The sequence below is a fragment of the Bidens hawaiensis genome, unplaced genomic scaffold, assembly GCF_021521415.1.
Source record: "Bidens hawaiensis isolate Kalapana, Puna unplaced genomic scaffold, B.hawaiensis_p1.1 tig00026856_1, whole genome shotgun sequence".
In the NCBI taxonomy this organism is placed as follows: domain Eukaryota; kingdom Viridiplantae; phylum Streptophyta; class Magnoliopsida; order Asterales; family Asteraceae; genus Bidens; species Bidens hawaiensis.
The window spans coordinates 216,982-232,360 of record NW_027494328.1 but is presented as its reverse complement, the minus strand read 5'-3'; the positions used below and the strand labels follow the sequence as shown (position 1 = coordinate 232,360).

At 34.2% G+C, this 15,379-nt stretch overlaps 1 protein-coding gene across 1 annotated transcript; it reads right to left on the bottom strand.

Annotated features, from left to right (window-relative positions):
* Positions 1 to 1,052: 1,052 nt before the first annotated feature.
* On the bottom strand, positions 1,053 to 13,447 carry LOC143574177 (glycerol-3-phosphate acyltransferase 9-like). Its single transcript, XM_077058863.1, has 13 exons — positions 13,435 to 13,447; positions 12,670 to 12,768; positions 4,308 to 4,399; positions 3,668 to 3,768; positions 3,151 to 3,208; positions 2,410 to 2,528; positions 2,188 to 2,287; positions 1,981 to 2,076; positions 1,757 to 1,853; positions 1,593 to 1,680; positions 1,404 to 1,500; positions 1,256 to 1,341; positions 1,053 to 1,176 (listed from the first exon to the last, which is right to left on the bottom strand). The coding sequence occupies exons 1-13, from the start codon at positions 13,445 to 13,447 to the stop codon at positions 1,053 to 1,055; spliced, it is 1,170 nt and encodes a 389-aa protein (XP_076914978.1).
* Between the last annotated feature and the right edge of the window lie 1,932 nt (positions 13,448 to 15,379).

The following is a 15,379-nucleotide window of genomic DNA, read 5'->3' as shown; positions in this document are numbered from 1 at the left end:
TGTAGTGTTGAGATGATCATACCATTTGGGGTATTTATAGCCGAAGGTAGGTTTCCAAGGAGGTATGGCCGGCTGCTACAGTGTTCCTGTTCATCAACAGTAGCCTACGCACGTGCCCTGCTGGTAGTTGGTGGGTAGGCAGCGGCTGATAGTGACCAGGCCTGCTGTGTACTATTCCCTTTCCACCAACTGCCGGCTACGCACGTGGTATGACAGTAGTTGGTGAGTAGGCAGCGGCTAATAGTGATACAGTACAGGAGCATGCTGCTCGCCATACTGTATCAGTGAGCTGTCGTATCTCTGATCAGATCTTTCGCCCATACCTCGTCAGGTACAGTAAAAGATCCTTCAGTATACGGACTGGCTTATTTGGGCGGGAGTATTCCCCCTCCCGCCTCTGTGCGGGATTGCTCCCGGCTTGGCTCATTCCTTCAGGTGACACTGAATGATCGAGAGCTAAGTGCCTTGTGCGTGTAGCCATGCTGCGCGGGTGGCCTTCCCTAATGGCTTGTATCCGAGGCTGCGGGGACAGGCGGAGTCCTTCACCATTGGGAGGCATTTCCTGCGGGACCAGCTTGCGTACTGCGCGTAAGGACGTCACGTCTCTGAGCATGGTTGGTCCTGCGGATCCAGTTGGTCTCTGCGCAGACGTCCCTGTTTAAGGTGAGTCTTGCGGGTCCAACTGGGCTCTGCTGGGACCTACCTCTTCAAAACTCATGACTAGAAACAAGAGAATGAAAAACCTGAAGAATTGGTCATTAGATAGATTACCAAGTCCCTGGTTTGTAATGTGGTAAATGAGTCGAGTGTAGCCCGAGCGTGGCTCGTTTTAACTCACAAGAGCTGAAGCTCGGCTTGTGAGTTATTTTTTGAATCCCGGCTCAGGCTCAATTCATAGTGGATTTTTATTTGAAATGATCACAGTAGATTAGTAGTCTACTGCTAAAATCAATTGTATAATAATAATAATAATAATAATAATAATAAACAATTTAGACAATTTCAGAGTTCGGACATTGAAATATCAAATACATCTTCACGCAATTTAAGTTTTACCGCTCGGCAAATTCAATAGGTGTTTCTCCTGGCTTCATGTTTTGGGGCTCTAGATACCAAACATCACACACGACAGCCCATGATGTCATCAACTGCAACAAATGTGTTGTGAAGGATTGTCTGCAAAAGGGGCCGACATGGTCTCAACATATTGATTCAATGTGTCATTAAAATATCAAATTAGAAGAATAATCCTTACTTTCTACTATTCCAAAAAGCATCAACAAAGATTTTGTTGTACTTGATTGCAATTGGGCAAACAGTGGATCCAAGCTCAAATGCACCCTGAAAAATGCTTATTGTGATAAATCAAATTATAATCAATTTATGCATATTAAATTATGTACCTTTTTGAACATAACAGTGTAATGATTATTCACACAAGTTCCTTCTAGGAATATCAGAAGAGGATTGTTGTCGGCCCCTTCAACGTGGTCTCTTAACCTGAAATTGCAAGCCCATATTATGTTACAACATATCAAAGCATAATATGTCAATATACGGAAAAAAAAACAGACTTGTGATATTTTACATACTTTTTAGTTACAATTTCACGATCTTTTGCTTCTGAACGATTGAACCATATGCACCCCACACTTTCCAATATAGTGCTTTGTAAAAGTCCTGAACATAATGAGTTATTAATTATTATTGTAACATTTTTTATTGCTTCTAAATTTAATTCTAAGATGACACATACCAACCCATCCGGCGTGTTTCTGCATGATGACAGCAAAAGCAGTCATCTGCTCTAGAATGATGAAATCAATCATTGATGTATGATTGGCTACAAACACCTGATTATCCACCAATCAAGCACATAATTTAATTTGTTACATGGAAGCAAAGAAACTTTTATCACTCTTGTTTATTTGTTTTTATGTTTGACCATTTTATTCATATCAAGTATTAAATAAAAATTACTTGTTTGGGCCTTGCACATGGCCTCGGGCCATGATATTTGACAACTCCAATCCATGATGCAACAAAGAAGCTGCATATTAACTCCACTAAAGCTCTCTAAATATTAATCAAATACCAAAAAAGATAAACACTAGTGAGAATGTCAAATAAATACAGTCAGTTACAAATCTGAATAGAAAATGATGATTCTTCTCAAATGTTTCTTACCTCTAACTTTTTCCTCAACTTATCATTCCCTTCTAATAGCAAATGCACAGGAATATAACATGAAAGGAATATTATCCAACCTGTTGTCAGAATTAAAACCCTGTAAAAAAACAACTTGCTTATTAAAAGAGACCCTCTGCTCCTGTAAACCTATTAAACTCTACCATTAACCTCCTAAATAGCCCAATAAATGAAACATAATCGAGTGGCAGAAATACCAACCTTACAGGGAAAAGAATTCCATATCTAACTGCAACTCCCAAACACCACAGTGGGAACAAATAAACATTCCAGTTCCAAGGTTCTGGCGGATTTGACTTGAAACATCTCGTAAAAGAATCCTGTTCATCAACAATGAAACTTTTGTTGGTTATCCATAAATAGTGGCGCACGCCCGTGCAGCTACAACAAGGTAATAACATAACATGATAATTTCATTATTGTATTGCCACTCCTCCCACCATCACATGGACCTTGTAACATTTGAACTAGCAATCTAGTACACTTATTCATACAAGTTTACAATTTTATATCAGATGTCTAACAAGCCTAACAAGAGTCTTTGAGCAGTAATTATATACTTAGAATCCCCTAAGATAACACCAAGATTGAGAAAACTCTAGACCAAAACAATTTCACCAACATATTGTTGTAATTTCTAATGAGATAACAGGCAAATTGGACTATAATCTAAAAGTTCCAATTATTGCAAGGCAACCAACAATAGATTCATCAAGCTAATTGTTTATATTCCCAAAACAGTATTCCTGATTAAGCAACAGACCCATTTCACTATAGGATTGGAATTTGATATGATCTGGTTAACTGCAATAGTTTAGTTTGATTTACAAGCTCTCACATGAAATATATAATAGCAGTCCAAATAATAATGAAAACAGCAATCCAAACTAACACAATTATACAAATGTATTGTGTGGAAAGCGAAAGGGAAAGAATACTTGCATCGACAATGGCGCCACCTGCCTCCCTCAGTGTGGGTGAAATGTCCAGTATATCACGCCTAATCATAATAATCACTCAGTTCATCAACAACTTCATTTAAATAATGAAATAATGCGCTCTGTCACACACACAACGACTCACAGAGAGAAAGTTTAAAACAAATATATAAACGAACTGAAACAGTTGGTAACTATAAGCATAAACGAACATAACCAAATGAATATAAATGAACAAAGAAACGTAAACGAACGAATACACACAAATTTATGTTCATTTGGTTACGTTCATTTATGCTTATAGTTAACGACTGTGTAAGTTCGTTTATGTACGTTGGTTTATGATTGTTACGGAATTAATAAATAGCTCATTACAATTTACTCTACTTTTATTCACTTTTAGGCCTGACTGATTGATGTTCACATTTACATTTAATTGGCTTTCGCTTAGTTATATTCATTTATCACTCAGTTCATCAACAACTTCATCACACTCACACACAGAGAGAGTTTAATATTACAGTCGAAGCGTTCCGAGAGGTTCCTGAATTGAATCAGTATTAGGAAGGTAATCTTCAATATTAGGCCGGTCTAGGTCTAGTTCCGAGTTTGATGAGTTTAGCTTTGGTCAAATGAACCAGATAGAAGCCTCATTCTCTATCTTAACAGATTCATTTATATTATAATTATAATATTGATGATGATTTCCTAATCGATCAGGATCATCTCTTCGAATCAAACGAGAACTAGTCAATCAAAAGTGATAAATTATTAGCTTACCGGTGATCGACGGGAATGAAATTGTAAGGTTTTACGGCGATTTGTTTAGGAATTAGGCGCCATTGTTGGTGGTTTAGTTGAGAAATGAAATGAAACTAGCACTGTCACGCAATCGATGCCAGTTCTTGACGCTTTTCTTTTTATATTGTTATTATAATAATATATGGCAGTTGGAAATAAATTAATGAGAGAAGATTACAAAAATATGTTGGGTGGGAACGTTACAAACTATTTCTTTTTTCTTTTCTAAATGGTGATTTTCTTGTGTTTTTAGGCCATCGTACTTTTTAATTTAAAGAGTTTTATTGTTTTATTATGGCCAGACTATGGCTTTAGGGTTTGACTTGGAAGTTACCATATCGTCGGCTGCCACTCTCTGACGTAACACACGGTGGGGCTAAAACCAGGAGAGCTCAGGATTCGAGCTGACAACCTCACAAGGCCTAATTCAAATCCTTCATGCAAATATCCATCTAAAATACCACAAGTAAGGATTAAATTTGGGTGAATATTGGAGAATCCAAATCTTCTCTAACTAGACCACAAGTGTGAGATGAAACACTACAAACTAATGTGGGGTAGGGAAGATTTTATGTTATAAAAATATTTAAAACTGTTTTGTTTAATTATTTTAATATAAATAAATAAAATATATTATTCAATTTGAAGATAAAATAATAATCAAGTTTTTGTTCTACTGAAATTATTATTACTTTTTAACTATAGAATTCACTAAAGTTTCATTCATCGCTCCATGATTGTATGGTTAAAAGTGTATGGTTAAAAGAAGCCTTAAAGATGAACAATTATAAATCACAAACTTTATAAAAATCAGGTTGAACTTATCTATACTAGCTTTATCAACAACCTCTTATGAGATTTTTACACTATTTACATATTAAAAAAATAAATTAAATTAGCTATAGCGCACAACTCAAGCCATAAGATCAACCTAGGTCATGACCTAACTTCATTTAAATATTTATTTTTTTCTTTCAAATAATTTCTTTTGTATGTAATTTGATTTTTTTAAATAATCTACATTATTTAACTTATTTTAAAAATTCAAAAACACAGTCTTGTTTAGTTTATTTTTATGAGCATTTCGATATAAATTTTGTTAGAAACGAATCACTTTTAAAAACATGTATTTTTTATAATATTATTATATGTAAAATTAGTTTTGTTACTTCTAAAAAATTCAAGTTTTTTTAATATTTTTTATATTTAAAATAATACAATTTAAAAAATAAACATTTTTTTAATTATAATAAATTTTATAGAATAAATTAAAACCTAAATAAATATATGTATTAAAATAATTGGGTTGGGTTGGGAATGAAAATGAAAAATTGGGTTAGGTTGGGTTGTGTATGTGAAAGAAAGAGAAATTAGTTTTTTATTAAAATGTTGGGTTGGGTTGAGTTGTTGATAAAACTAGTCTAAGCAGCCTTAAAAATGACCCCGCATCTGCCATTTGTTCTCCAGAGATGGACTATAACGCAATGTGCCCGCCCGCTGCAGCTTTGAAAGTGGTGTTTATAGATTTAGAGAATGAAATGTGTTTGATTAAGTATTATTACTCGCGTCTTCGTCTTTTCTGGAAAAAAAAAATTTATTTGCACCATGTTGTCTGTAATGCCTAATGAAAAGTTTTTTGTTTGCTAGAAAGTTGTTGAAGCTCTGACGAGTCTACCCCAATGTTGATACCAATCTATATTGGTTTTTAGTTTTTTGAACTTAGGGGGTGTTTGATAGAGAGATTTGATTGGGGAGAAATGGAATTAGAAATATTTCTTTTGTTTGTTTTCCACTTTTCATTTCTATTTCTCTTTCTATTTCTCTAAAACTAGAGAATTCCATTTCTCTTTAAAACAAAGAGAAATCCATTTCTCAGCAGCCTCCTCATAGCATGTCACCACCTCGTCTCCGGCCACCACCTCGTCTCCGACCACCACCCCGTCTCCGGCCGCCACCTCGTCTCCGACCACCACCCCGTCTCCGGCCGCCACCTCGTCTCCAAGTCTGCAACCGCCACCTCGTCTCCAAGTCTGCAACCGCCACCTCGTCTCCAAGTCTGCAACCACCACCCCGTCTCCGCCGTTCGCAGTGGTGAACACAGAGATGGTAACCGGTTGTAGGTTGCAGGTGGTACGGGTGAACGGAGATTAGGGTTTCAAGTGGTGGTTCGTGGTAGGTTAGGGTTTTCAGATGGTCGGGTGATTGTGGTCGCAGGTGGGTGACAGTGGTGGTGGAAATCGGCGGTGGTCGCAGGTGGCTTCTGATTATCATCATCATCATCGCCACCACAACCACCACCACAAAATCTCCAAAGAGGCAGTGATGACAGATCTGAGCCTCCTTTTTCTATATCTTATGTTCCAAAAATTTGAATCTTTTTAATTTCTTGTGTACTGTGGTTGAAGAAGGGGATTTGGTGGCGGCAGCCGGTGGTGGTGGGCTGTGGTTGAAGAAAGGGCTGTGGTGGTGGTGCTGGTGGTGTGGGGCTGTGGTGGTGGGGCTGGTGGGGCTGTGGTGGTGGTGCTGTGGTGGTGGTGCTGGTGGTGGTGGGGCTGTGGTGGTGGTGCTGGTGGTGGTGGGGCTGTGGTGGTGGGGCTGCGGTGGTGAGTGGTGTCAGGTTGGGTGGAGGTGGGGTTGGGTATGGTAGAGTTCTCTGTTTATTTTCTCGTGTACCAAACAAGAGAAATGATTCTCATTCTCCATACCAATTCTCTTTCTCTACAATTCCATTTCCATTTCTATTTTCTCTCCTTTTCCATTCTCTGTACCAAACATCCCCTTAGTCTTTTATTTCTCATATGAATTTATGGCCTCGCTGTGTAAGGAGAAATGGGCATGTGGTAGGTGATATTTGGTTTCTTACTTTCTTACTTTGGAACTAGGATGTCCGTGTAATACACGGATGGTCAAAAAACATAAAAAAAAAGGTTAAATTTAATAATATATGTAATAGCATACTTTATGGTTTGATAAGATATAAATAACGATAAATAAAATTTTATGATTCTTAAATAGCTAAAAACCTAATATAATACAACATTTAAAGTTATATTTGTAACTTTGTTAATAATTCTGTAAATGGTAATAGTATTAGCTAGCATCTTAGTTAGCTAATCTAGTTGAATGGCATGTGAAATAATGGTTTTGCTTTATTAGTATATGTAATTACAATGGATACTACTACTAGTTAGATTGTTAGAATGTTAGTCTCGTATGAATTTATGGCATCATTGGGAGAAATCGAGGACCAATCGCAAAATGATGTTTTGTTGTTAATTAAATTTTTACCCGGCGCGTTGCGCCGTGGCAACTGGTAAAACATCAACGTTGAAACCTAGGTATTGGTAAAACCTGAGTGTTACGTTAGTGAGTTGACGCGAATTCAGTTAGTATCGTTTACGCTCTTTACGGTATAGACAACATTGGTAAAACCTTAGCGTCCAAAAAATATATATTCGTCAAATTAACATATAAAAAAAATAAATTATTTAAAATGAAGTTTGTTTGGTTGGTAAGCCTGGGGGATGGTAAAACCCAAGTGTTGTCAGTCCTGGGCATTGAGAAGGTAACTTGGCACGAATTCGGTAGGTTTCGTCTACGTTCGTTATGGTACCAGAGCTAAAATGTGAACAATATATATAAAAATTGAGTGGACCAGTGGAGTGGTGTCGGTGTAAACTCGGACACAGGTAAAATCGTGCGTTGTCGATCCTGGACGTTAAGACGTTGCGAATTGGGTTGGTTTTCGTCACTTTCGTTATGATATTGGAATTAAAACAAACAAAGAAGAAAACAAAATTATTATTCGACCAGCTTCCGTTGTGTTCGTTACGGTACAAAAACGAAAAAAAATTGTATGGACAAGTAAGGTGCCACCAAGTGGCCCGGTGACGGCTTAGCGACACCAAACTTGTAATTTATACTTATTAGATAATGGAGGTAAATAGGAGGACAAAATAGCAAAACTCGTCATTTATATTTGTACGTTTTTTCAGCGGTTGTCCTTTAACAAATTTAATGATAGAAAACATCCTTTATATTCAATAAAACCTTGCACGATTCGTCCTTTCCACTAACGAGGGTTAGTTTTGCCATTAAATCCAGTCATGTGCACCTTATGTGAGGGCAATTTGATCTTTTTACCCCAATCACGAGTTATTTGTGTAATTAGCTTAAAATTTAGGTCTTCTAATAAATAAACGTTTTTCTCTTTTTAACCATCATCTTCATCCTTGATCATTCATAACACACCATCAACACCACAACCACACCCTAGTGCACCACCCATCATCTCTATCGGCCACCATCATCCTTATCTCAGAAACCCTTGATCTACTGGCGGTGGGTTTTCTTGTCCGAGGTAAACGGCAGAGGTAGAAGAACAGAGAGGCGGTTTCGGCCGAAGTTTGGGTGAATTTTATGGTGGTGGAGGAGGCAACCATATGGAGAAAAAGACCTTAAATTCTCGTTATTCCAGCATAGTCGTCCTCTCCGGCAACCAGTTGGGCGACATAGACTTGCAACTCCCGCAATTCTGGCCAAGAACTAGAGTTCCGACCTGCCGTCAACATTTTCCGGTGAAAAACGACAAAATTAAAACCCTGTATTTTAGGGGAATGATAGATTGAGACTTGCACAAGTGGGACGAAGTACCATTTCGAGCATTCCAACAACAAAATCGATTTTTCGGTTAATGGTTTTCGACGAGCGGATTTAATTATGTGTCACCTTCTTTGTTGAGGTAGACGGTGGTGAGGTCGATGAAGTTTTGGTCTGGTGTGGTGGTGGAGGTTGCGGAGGTGAGTGACGGAGTATTCAGATGTGGCGTCGGTTGTTTTGGTTGATGATGGTAGGGTGATGGTTTTAGGGCGGTTCACAAGCCGAGCCGAACCGAGCGAAGGCTTGCTCGTTGCTTGGCTCGTTTACAACCGAACCGAATCAAACTGCTGAAATTCGAACCGAGCGAATAACGAAACGAGCAAAAATCGAACCGAGTATTTTTCGATCGAACATCAAGCGATTTCGAGCATTTTTTATTTCTTTTTTACTTTAAAATTTTCAATAAGAAACAAGTTTGAAGGCTGTAAATAATATATTTTTATACAAATTAGTAGTTTTTAGACAAACATATAATATGCTGTAAATTTTTAGGAGAAAGAAGTTTGAAGTAAGATATAATGAACATTTGAACAAACTTTTAGTATTCTGAAAACTTGAATCGAACTAATAAAACTATAAAATTGATGGAATAGGAAAAATTTTTAAGGGTTTAAAAAATTATATACTTATATTTTATGTGTTTTGTCTATATATTTATATATTTTTTCATATATACTTAGGATTAGGTTCATTTCAGAAGTGATTCTTATAGCGAGAAGTGCGAGAATTGATCTAAACCGTTAGATTATTAATCAATGGTTGAAAATGTATTGCAATTATTGTAATAAATGAAATTTGAGAAAAAATAAAATAAATAAATAAAAGGTTAGTATAGGTAGATTAAAATAATTTATCATTTATTTTTTTTAATCTATCCCTAAATAAAAGTCTAAAGCATTAATATCCAGATTTTATGATTTGTAAGTTACAATTTATTTATACCACTAGTTGTCCTTTAGTTAGTATGGATTTATTTTTGTTTATTTTTTCACTAGTTCTATTTACCATGAAATAATTGATGCATTTCGAATACCAGCTTATCAACTAATATTACCAAGTAACATACTATGTTCTGTTTTAAATTTGTTTTTTTTAATCTATGATTAATTCGTTCGTCATAATATTTCAAATTTAACCATATCTAGAAATATTTTTAACTTTATACCGAATTCGTAAAACCACCTACATATTACATAAAATGATCCTACACATAATAAAATTTGCACGTATATAATTCGAGATGCCACATACCCAGTACATATATGAACATACACACGCTAAAATTTACAGATACACAATTTAAAATACCACTTACACAGTATATATATGAACCTACAAAAGATAAAAATTACGAATACACAATTCGAAATGTTGTCTACACAACCCATATATGAACCTACATAACACATAAATGATCCTACATGTTATAAAATTTACACGTACAAAGTTTTTAATACCACCTACACAGTACACATATGAACTTACACACGACAAAATTTACACGTACATAATTCGAAATACCACCTCCAGTATCCACAATACATATATGAAGCTACACACAATAAAGTTTACACATACACAATTCAAAATACCACTTATACCGTACAAATTAAACTCTTTTTTTATATTAAACTACATATAATAAATAGCGGATCATGCTAATAACTTATAATTATAAAATTTTCACATACAGTAATGACTAGCTTAATAATAAATATAATAGTAAAAATTATATATGACATTATGACCATTGATTAAGCATAAAAAAATGAAACCGTTAAATACCACTTACACAGTACAAAATAAACCTTTTATATATATATTAAACTACATATAATAAATAGCGGATCATGCTAATAATCTACAATTATAAAATTTTCACATACATTAATGACTAGCTTAATGAAAGAAATAAAATAGTAAAAATTATATATGACACTATAACCATTGATTAAGCATAAAAAATGAAACCGCTAAATGCATTAATATCTAGCTTAAAAAGGGCTACATCACAAAAAACATATGCACCCTTTTTAATTAAAAATATGTCATAAACATGTGTTTATATTTAAGAATTTGTCATTTCTTTTGTTGACCATTGATTAAATAAATCAATGGTTCAGATTCACTTCTCGCACTTCTCGCTATAATATCACTTCTCGCAAGATCCATCCCCTATATACTTATATATAAAATAAATTAAAAATATTCGAGTCGAACCGAACCGAGCAGACCTTTGCTCGTTGCTTGGCTCGTTTACAAACCGAAACGAGCAGAGCGACTCGTTTACAATCGAGCGAAAAAACGAGCGAGCATTTTCCGAGCAAATTACGAGCGAGCGTCGAGCTAGTTCGAGCGTCGAGCGGTTTGAATGGCTCTAGATGGTTTTGTGGTATAGATAGAGAAAGAAGAAAGGGGTGGACAGTGGTGGTTTAGTGAGGGAGGGAGGAGACATATTTTTATTTTTATATTTATATTTCTAATTATTAAATAAATATGTAAATTTAGTGACCTACCCTTATGTGCTTTTCACATGACCGAATTTAATGAAAAAAGTTAACTGCGTTAGGGTGAAAGGACGTAATGTGATAAGGGCTTTAAACATAAAGGATGTTTTCTGTTATTAAGTTTGCTAAAGGGCAACTACTGAAAAAACGTACAAACATAAAGAACTAGTTTTGCTATTCTGTCTAAAATGGAGTATACGAAGAGCTACAGGATTTTATCATGGGCGGACCTAGGTATGTAGGTCTGGATTCACGGGTACCTACTGAGTTTCAAAAAATTACAAGAGCGGCTATATAAAAAATTTGAAGTAAAGCCATTAAAAAAATGTACAGTGAATCCAAATCTTAAAATGAAAATGGTTCAAATTGTAAGAAGGGTTGGTTTCAAACTCTTGGTTGGGGGTTCAACACCCACCATTGGCATTTTCTTTTTTCTTAGTGTGTTTTCTTTTATCAATTTATGTTCGATTTAACTTCTTGAGCACACAAAAAAAGTGCTGGTGATCGAGTGTTTTTTTTTTATTTAAGTTTGCATTTAATGGCTTGGACACACCAAAGAAATAGGTAACTACCAAAGTTTACTTTCAAGATTCATGACCAAAGTTTACTTTCTAAGATTCATGTTAACTTCTGCTGATAATTATCTATTCTATATGTAATATATCACAAGAGAGTAAATTAATGCATTTTTTGTTTAAGGGATTTACAAACCATGAAACACATGATATAACCACCTATATAGCATGTTTAAGTGGGACAAAATAGTCATTGAAGCTTTAAATATCATGTGTCTTTCAATTTCATCAATAAAGTTACAACATTGCTCCCTTATCTTTACTAACATTTTTGTTAATTTGAAGAATAGTTACAAGTTTCCCTCCTCATCTTTACTAATATTTTGTTAAATTTAAAGAATAGTTATAAGTTTGCTCCTTCATTTTTAATATCTATTTAACAACTTTATTTATTTTTATATTTTCTTTTGATTTTTTAAATATATTATGTCAAAAAAAACGAAGCATGCCGATCAAACGAGCTTATTTTTGTCGACGTTTCGATATAAATTTTATTGAACATCTAGGTGTGATTCATAAGGTAGAAGTCATGACTTCATCCTTGTACAAGTCTTTTAAGTGTCAAAATTGTAAGTTGTAACTTTTTGATAATTGTCAACGGTTTTTTTTCCTTAATCCGTTAGCGAATAAGCATCAAAGTTTCCCAAAGAAGTTGTTCCCTCCTACTAGTAGTTACCAATATTAATAGGGAAAATTTTTAAAATAGCCTTTTTAAGAGAGAGGATTCCCAAAGTAGTCCTTTTTTCCTTAGAATTATTTAAAATTTGGACTTGAGAGAAACTTTGGGAAAAAAAATTATTATGAGGGTAGCAGGCCGAATTTTAAAAGAAAGGGAGGGAGCAGGTAAGATTTGAGAAAATATTGAAGGTAAAGTTCAATCTTTTCTAAACTTTTTTTTCTCAAAAAACAGTCTTTTTATGTTTCTTACCTGGCCAGTTCATATTTTCAAATTCTTGTAAAATATATTTTTTACAATTATACCCCTTGAACCACCACCACCGTGAACCACCATCATCACCGACACCGTCACCCCCACCCCATCACCACCACCGTCATCACCTGCCTGGCATCGGATACCACCTGCTTCCACCACAACCGGGTATAACTGTAAAAAATATATTTGACCAGAATTTGAAAATATGAACTGGCCAGGTAGGAAATATAAAAAAAAGTTTTGGGAGACTGTTTTTTGAGAAAAAAAGTTTAGAAAATATTAGAACTTCTCATTCAATATTTCAAAAAAATTGAACTTTACCTTCAGGGCCTGTTCATTTCAAGGATTTGGAAGGAATTATAAGGAATGTGATTTTAAATCCCATGAATTGATATGTTCGTTTCATTAAATGAAAGAATGGGAATGGAAACTAAATCTCATCAAATCCCACATTTCATGGGATTTTAAAATCCCACCTATTTGATAAGGATTATGATGGAAAATAAAGGATTGTTTTATTAACAATAAAAACACCTCCAAAAAAAATTCAAAAAAATTAATAAAAAAAATCATAACTCAAAATATAAATCAAAAACGAAAAATATAAAAAAACTAAAACGTTTCCGCCTTTGCCCTCATTCATAAAAAAAACCGAGAATGAAGAAGATTCCAATTTCAATACATATTAACCAACCAAACATATGATAGGGATTCTCAAACATTCCATTCCATTCCAATTCCAATTCCAATTCCAAATCCTTTAATAAAAGTCCGTGAAGCAAACGCGCCCTCAATATTTTCTCAAATCTTACCTGCTCCCTCCATTTCTTTTAAGATTTGGCCTGCTACCCCATAATAATTTTCTTTTCCCCAAAGTCTCTCTCAAGTCCAAATTTTAAATAATTTTAAGGAAAAAAGTGCTATTTTGGGATCCGACTATTTTGGGAATTTACCCATATTATTATCTTCCGATGCTTGACTTCGATATTTTGGCGACCACATATATGCTTTGTTCAGATTAACATAATCCGCAATCGTTTAGATTGCCTTCAATCGACATCGTTATTTCCTGGTAGGTCTTGGATTGAAGAACACACATCCAGGTTTGTTATTTTCTTTGTCATATTCATATGTATTCTCTGATAAATTAGTGACTATTTTGCAAACCCAAGGTTAAATATCATCTGGATTTGCAAACCCTTCTATATTTTATGTTAATAATCAGTATTTGGGGTTTAATTTGAATATGATTATGTTTGAATGATGATGAATTTATGTTATTGTTTGAACTAATTGTAAATTGTAAATTAATAGTGTGTGATTGTATCTATGATTTACTTCAATATGTTTATGTTGTTTTATGAATTGGTTTTTTATACTTATAACTTAATTGTTGTGTAGGTGATTTGGGTGTTTAGAAGAAGATGGTGATAAATTGATAATCCTTCAACTGGAGTTGCTGATGCCTGATGATGAGTGTCTTTTGCTTGATTGCGAAGAGGTAAAGTTTTAGCCCTCTACAAAACTTATTAGTTCTTGGTTTTTATCCTCAAAAGAATTGTAATACTTGAATTAATTTAGCATGACTTGATCTGTAAATGCAGATTAAATTTGAATTTGAGTTTAAGTTAAACCCTAAATTATAGATCCACATAATGCATATTTCAAGTTGGTGTTAAATTTATGATAAAAGAACTACATTTTTTCACATGGTGTGTGTGTTTTGTAGAATTTTAGGGATAATATATAGGGATTTTTACATATTTTTCCTTCCTAACCTTTGAAATTACATGTTTTCCCAAAATACAAGTTTTTAATACAAAATGTACAATGCTCTTTAAGCATGGTTTGAGGAAATATATAATTTCAAAGTTTAGGAAAGAGAAATATGTAAAGGCCCCTATATAGTACTATCAGCACTTCTTATGTCAATTATAGGTGTGATATTGATTGAAAGTTGGGGATCAAATTTATTAGAGGACTGAAACATATTCTTAATGTTGTATACAAGCATAAATAAACAACTTTTTACGGGTTACAGAAAAAGATTTGTACTTGATGGTTATTTAGTGCAATTCTTATACATGATAATACAACTCATATATCTAAGTTTCGCTAAAATGATTTTTTTTTAGTATAGATTTATCAAGAGTGAGAAAGTGGTGAAAGGCAAGAGGGAGCTGGAGTAATAGGGAGCAAGTGATATCACTATCAATACCAAAAGAGTGATATTTCAGGTGCGCTGGTGAATTGTCAACCTTATTATTGAAGCATTCTTTGTTTATGAGATTCTATCTACTTCATATATATATACACACACATACTAGTTTGAGGCACATGCATTACACAGGTAATCAATGAAAATTCTAAACTTTAAACATTAAGTGAAATACAGTTAACAAAATGATCATATATTGCTAATACAATTACAATTTACATTAATATTACAGAAATTACATAACTAAGATTATATAAATATGTTACAAATACGTAAAAACTTTCTTGTACACTACATTTGTGATTGTATTGGTAGGTGTACATCGTTTATCAAAATTCAAAATCTTTAGTCCATGTTAGCTAGTACTCTTGATAAGATAACATATAGGTCTGCTTATAACTTTTGATATAACCACGTATAGTTGTCCATGTGGCAAATAAGGTTCTTCAAGTACATACCAACTCTAGATAAATGATAGTATATCTATGAAACTAACAAAAAAAATATTCCTAAACATAAATTATCATACCTTTTAATCC

Coding starts and splice junctions, on each gene's coding strand:
- LOC143574177 (XM_077058863.1), bottom strand. Junction 4,400..12,669: donor CGGTGGTGGTGGTTCAAGGG/GTATAATTGTAA, acceptor GTGGTATTTTAG/ATGGATATTTGCATGAAGGA. Junction 1,681..1,756: donor GAAACACGCCGGATGGGTTG/GTATGTGTCATC, acceptor CATTATGTTCAG/GACTTTTACAAAGCACTATA.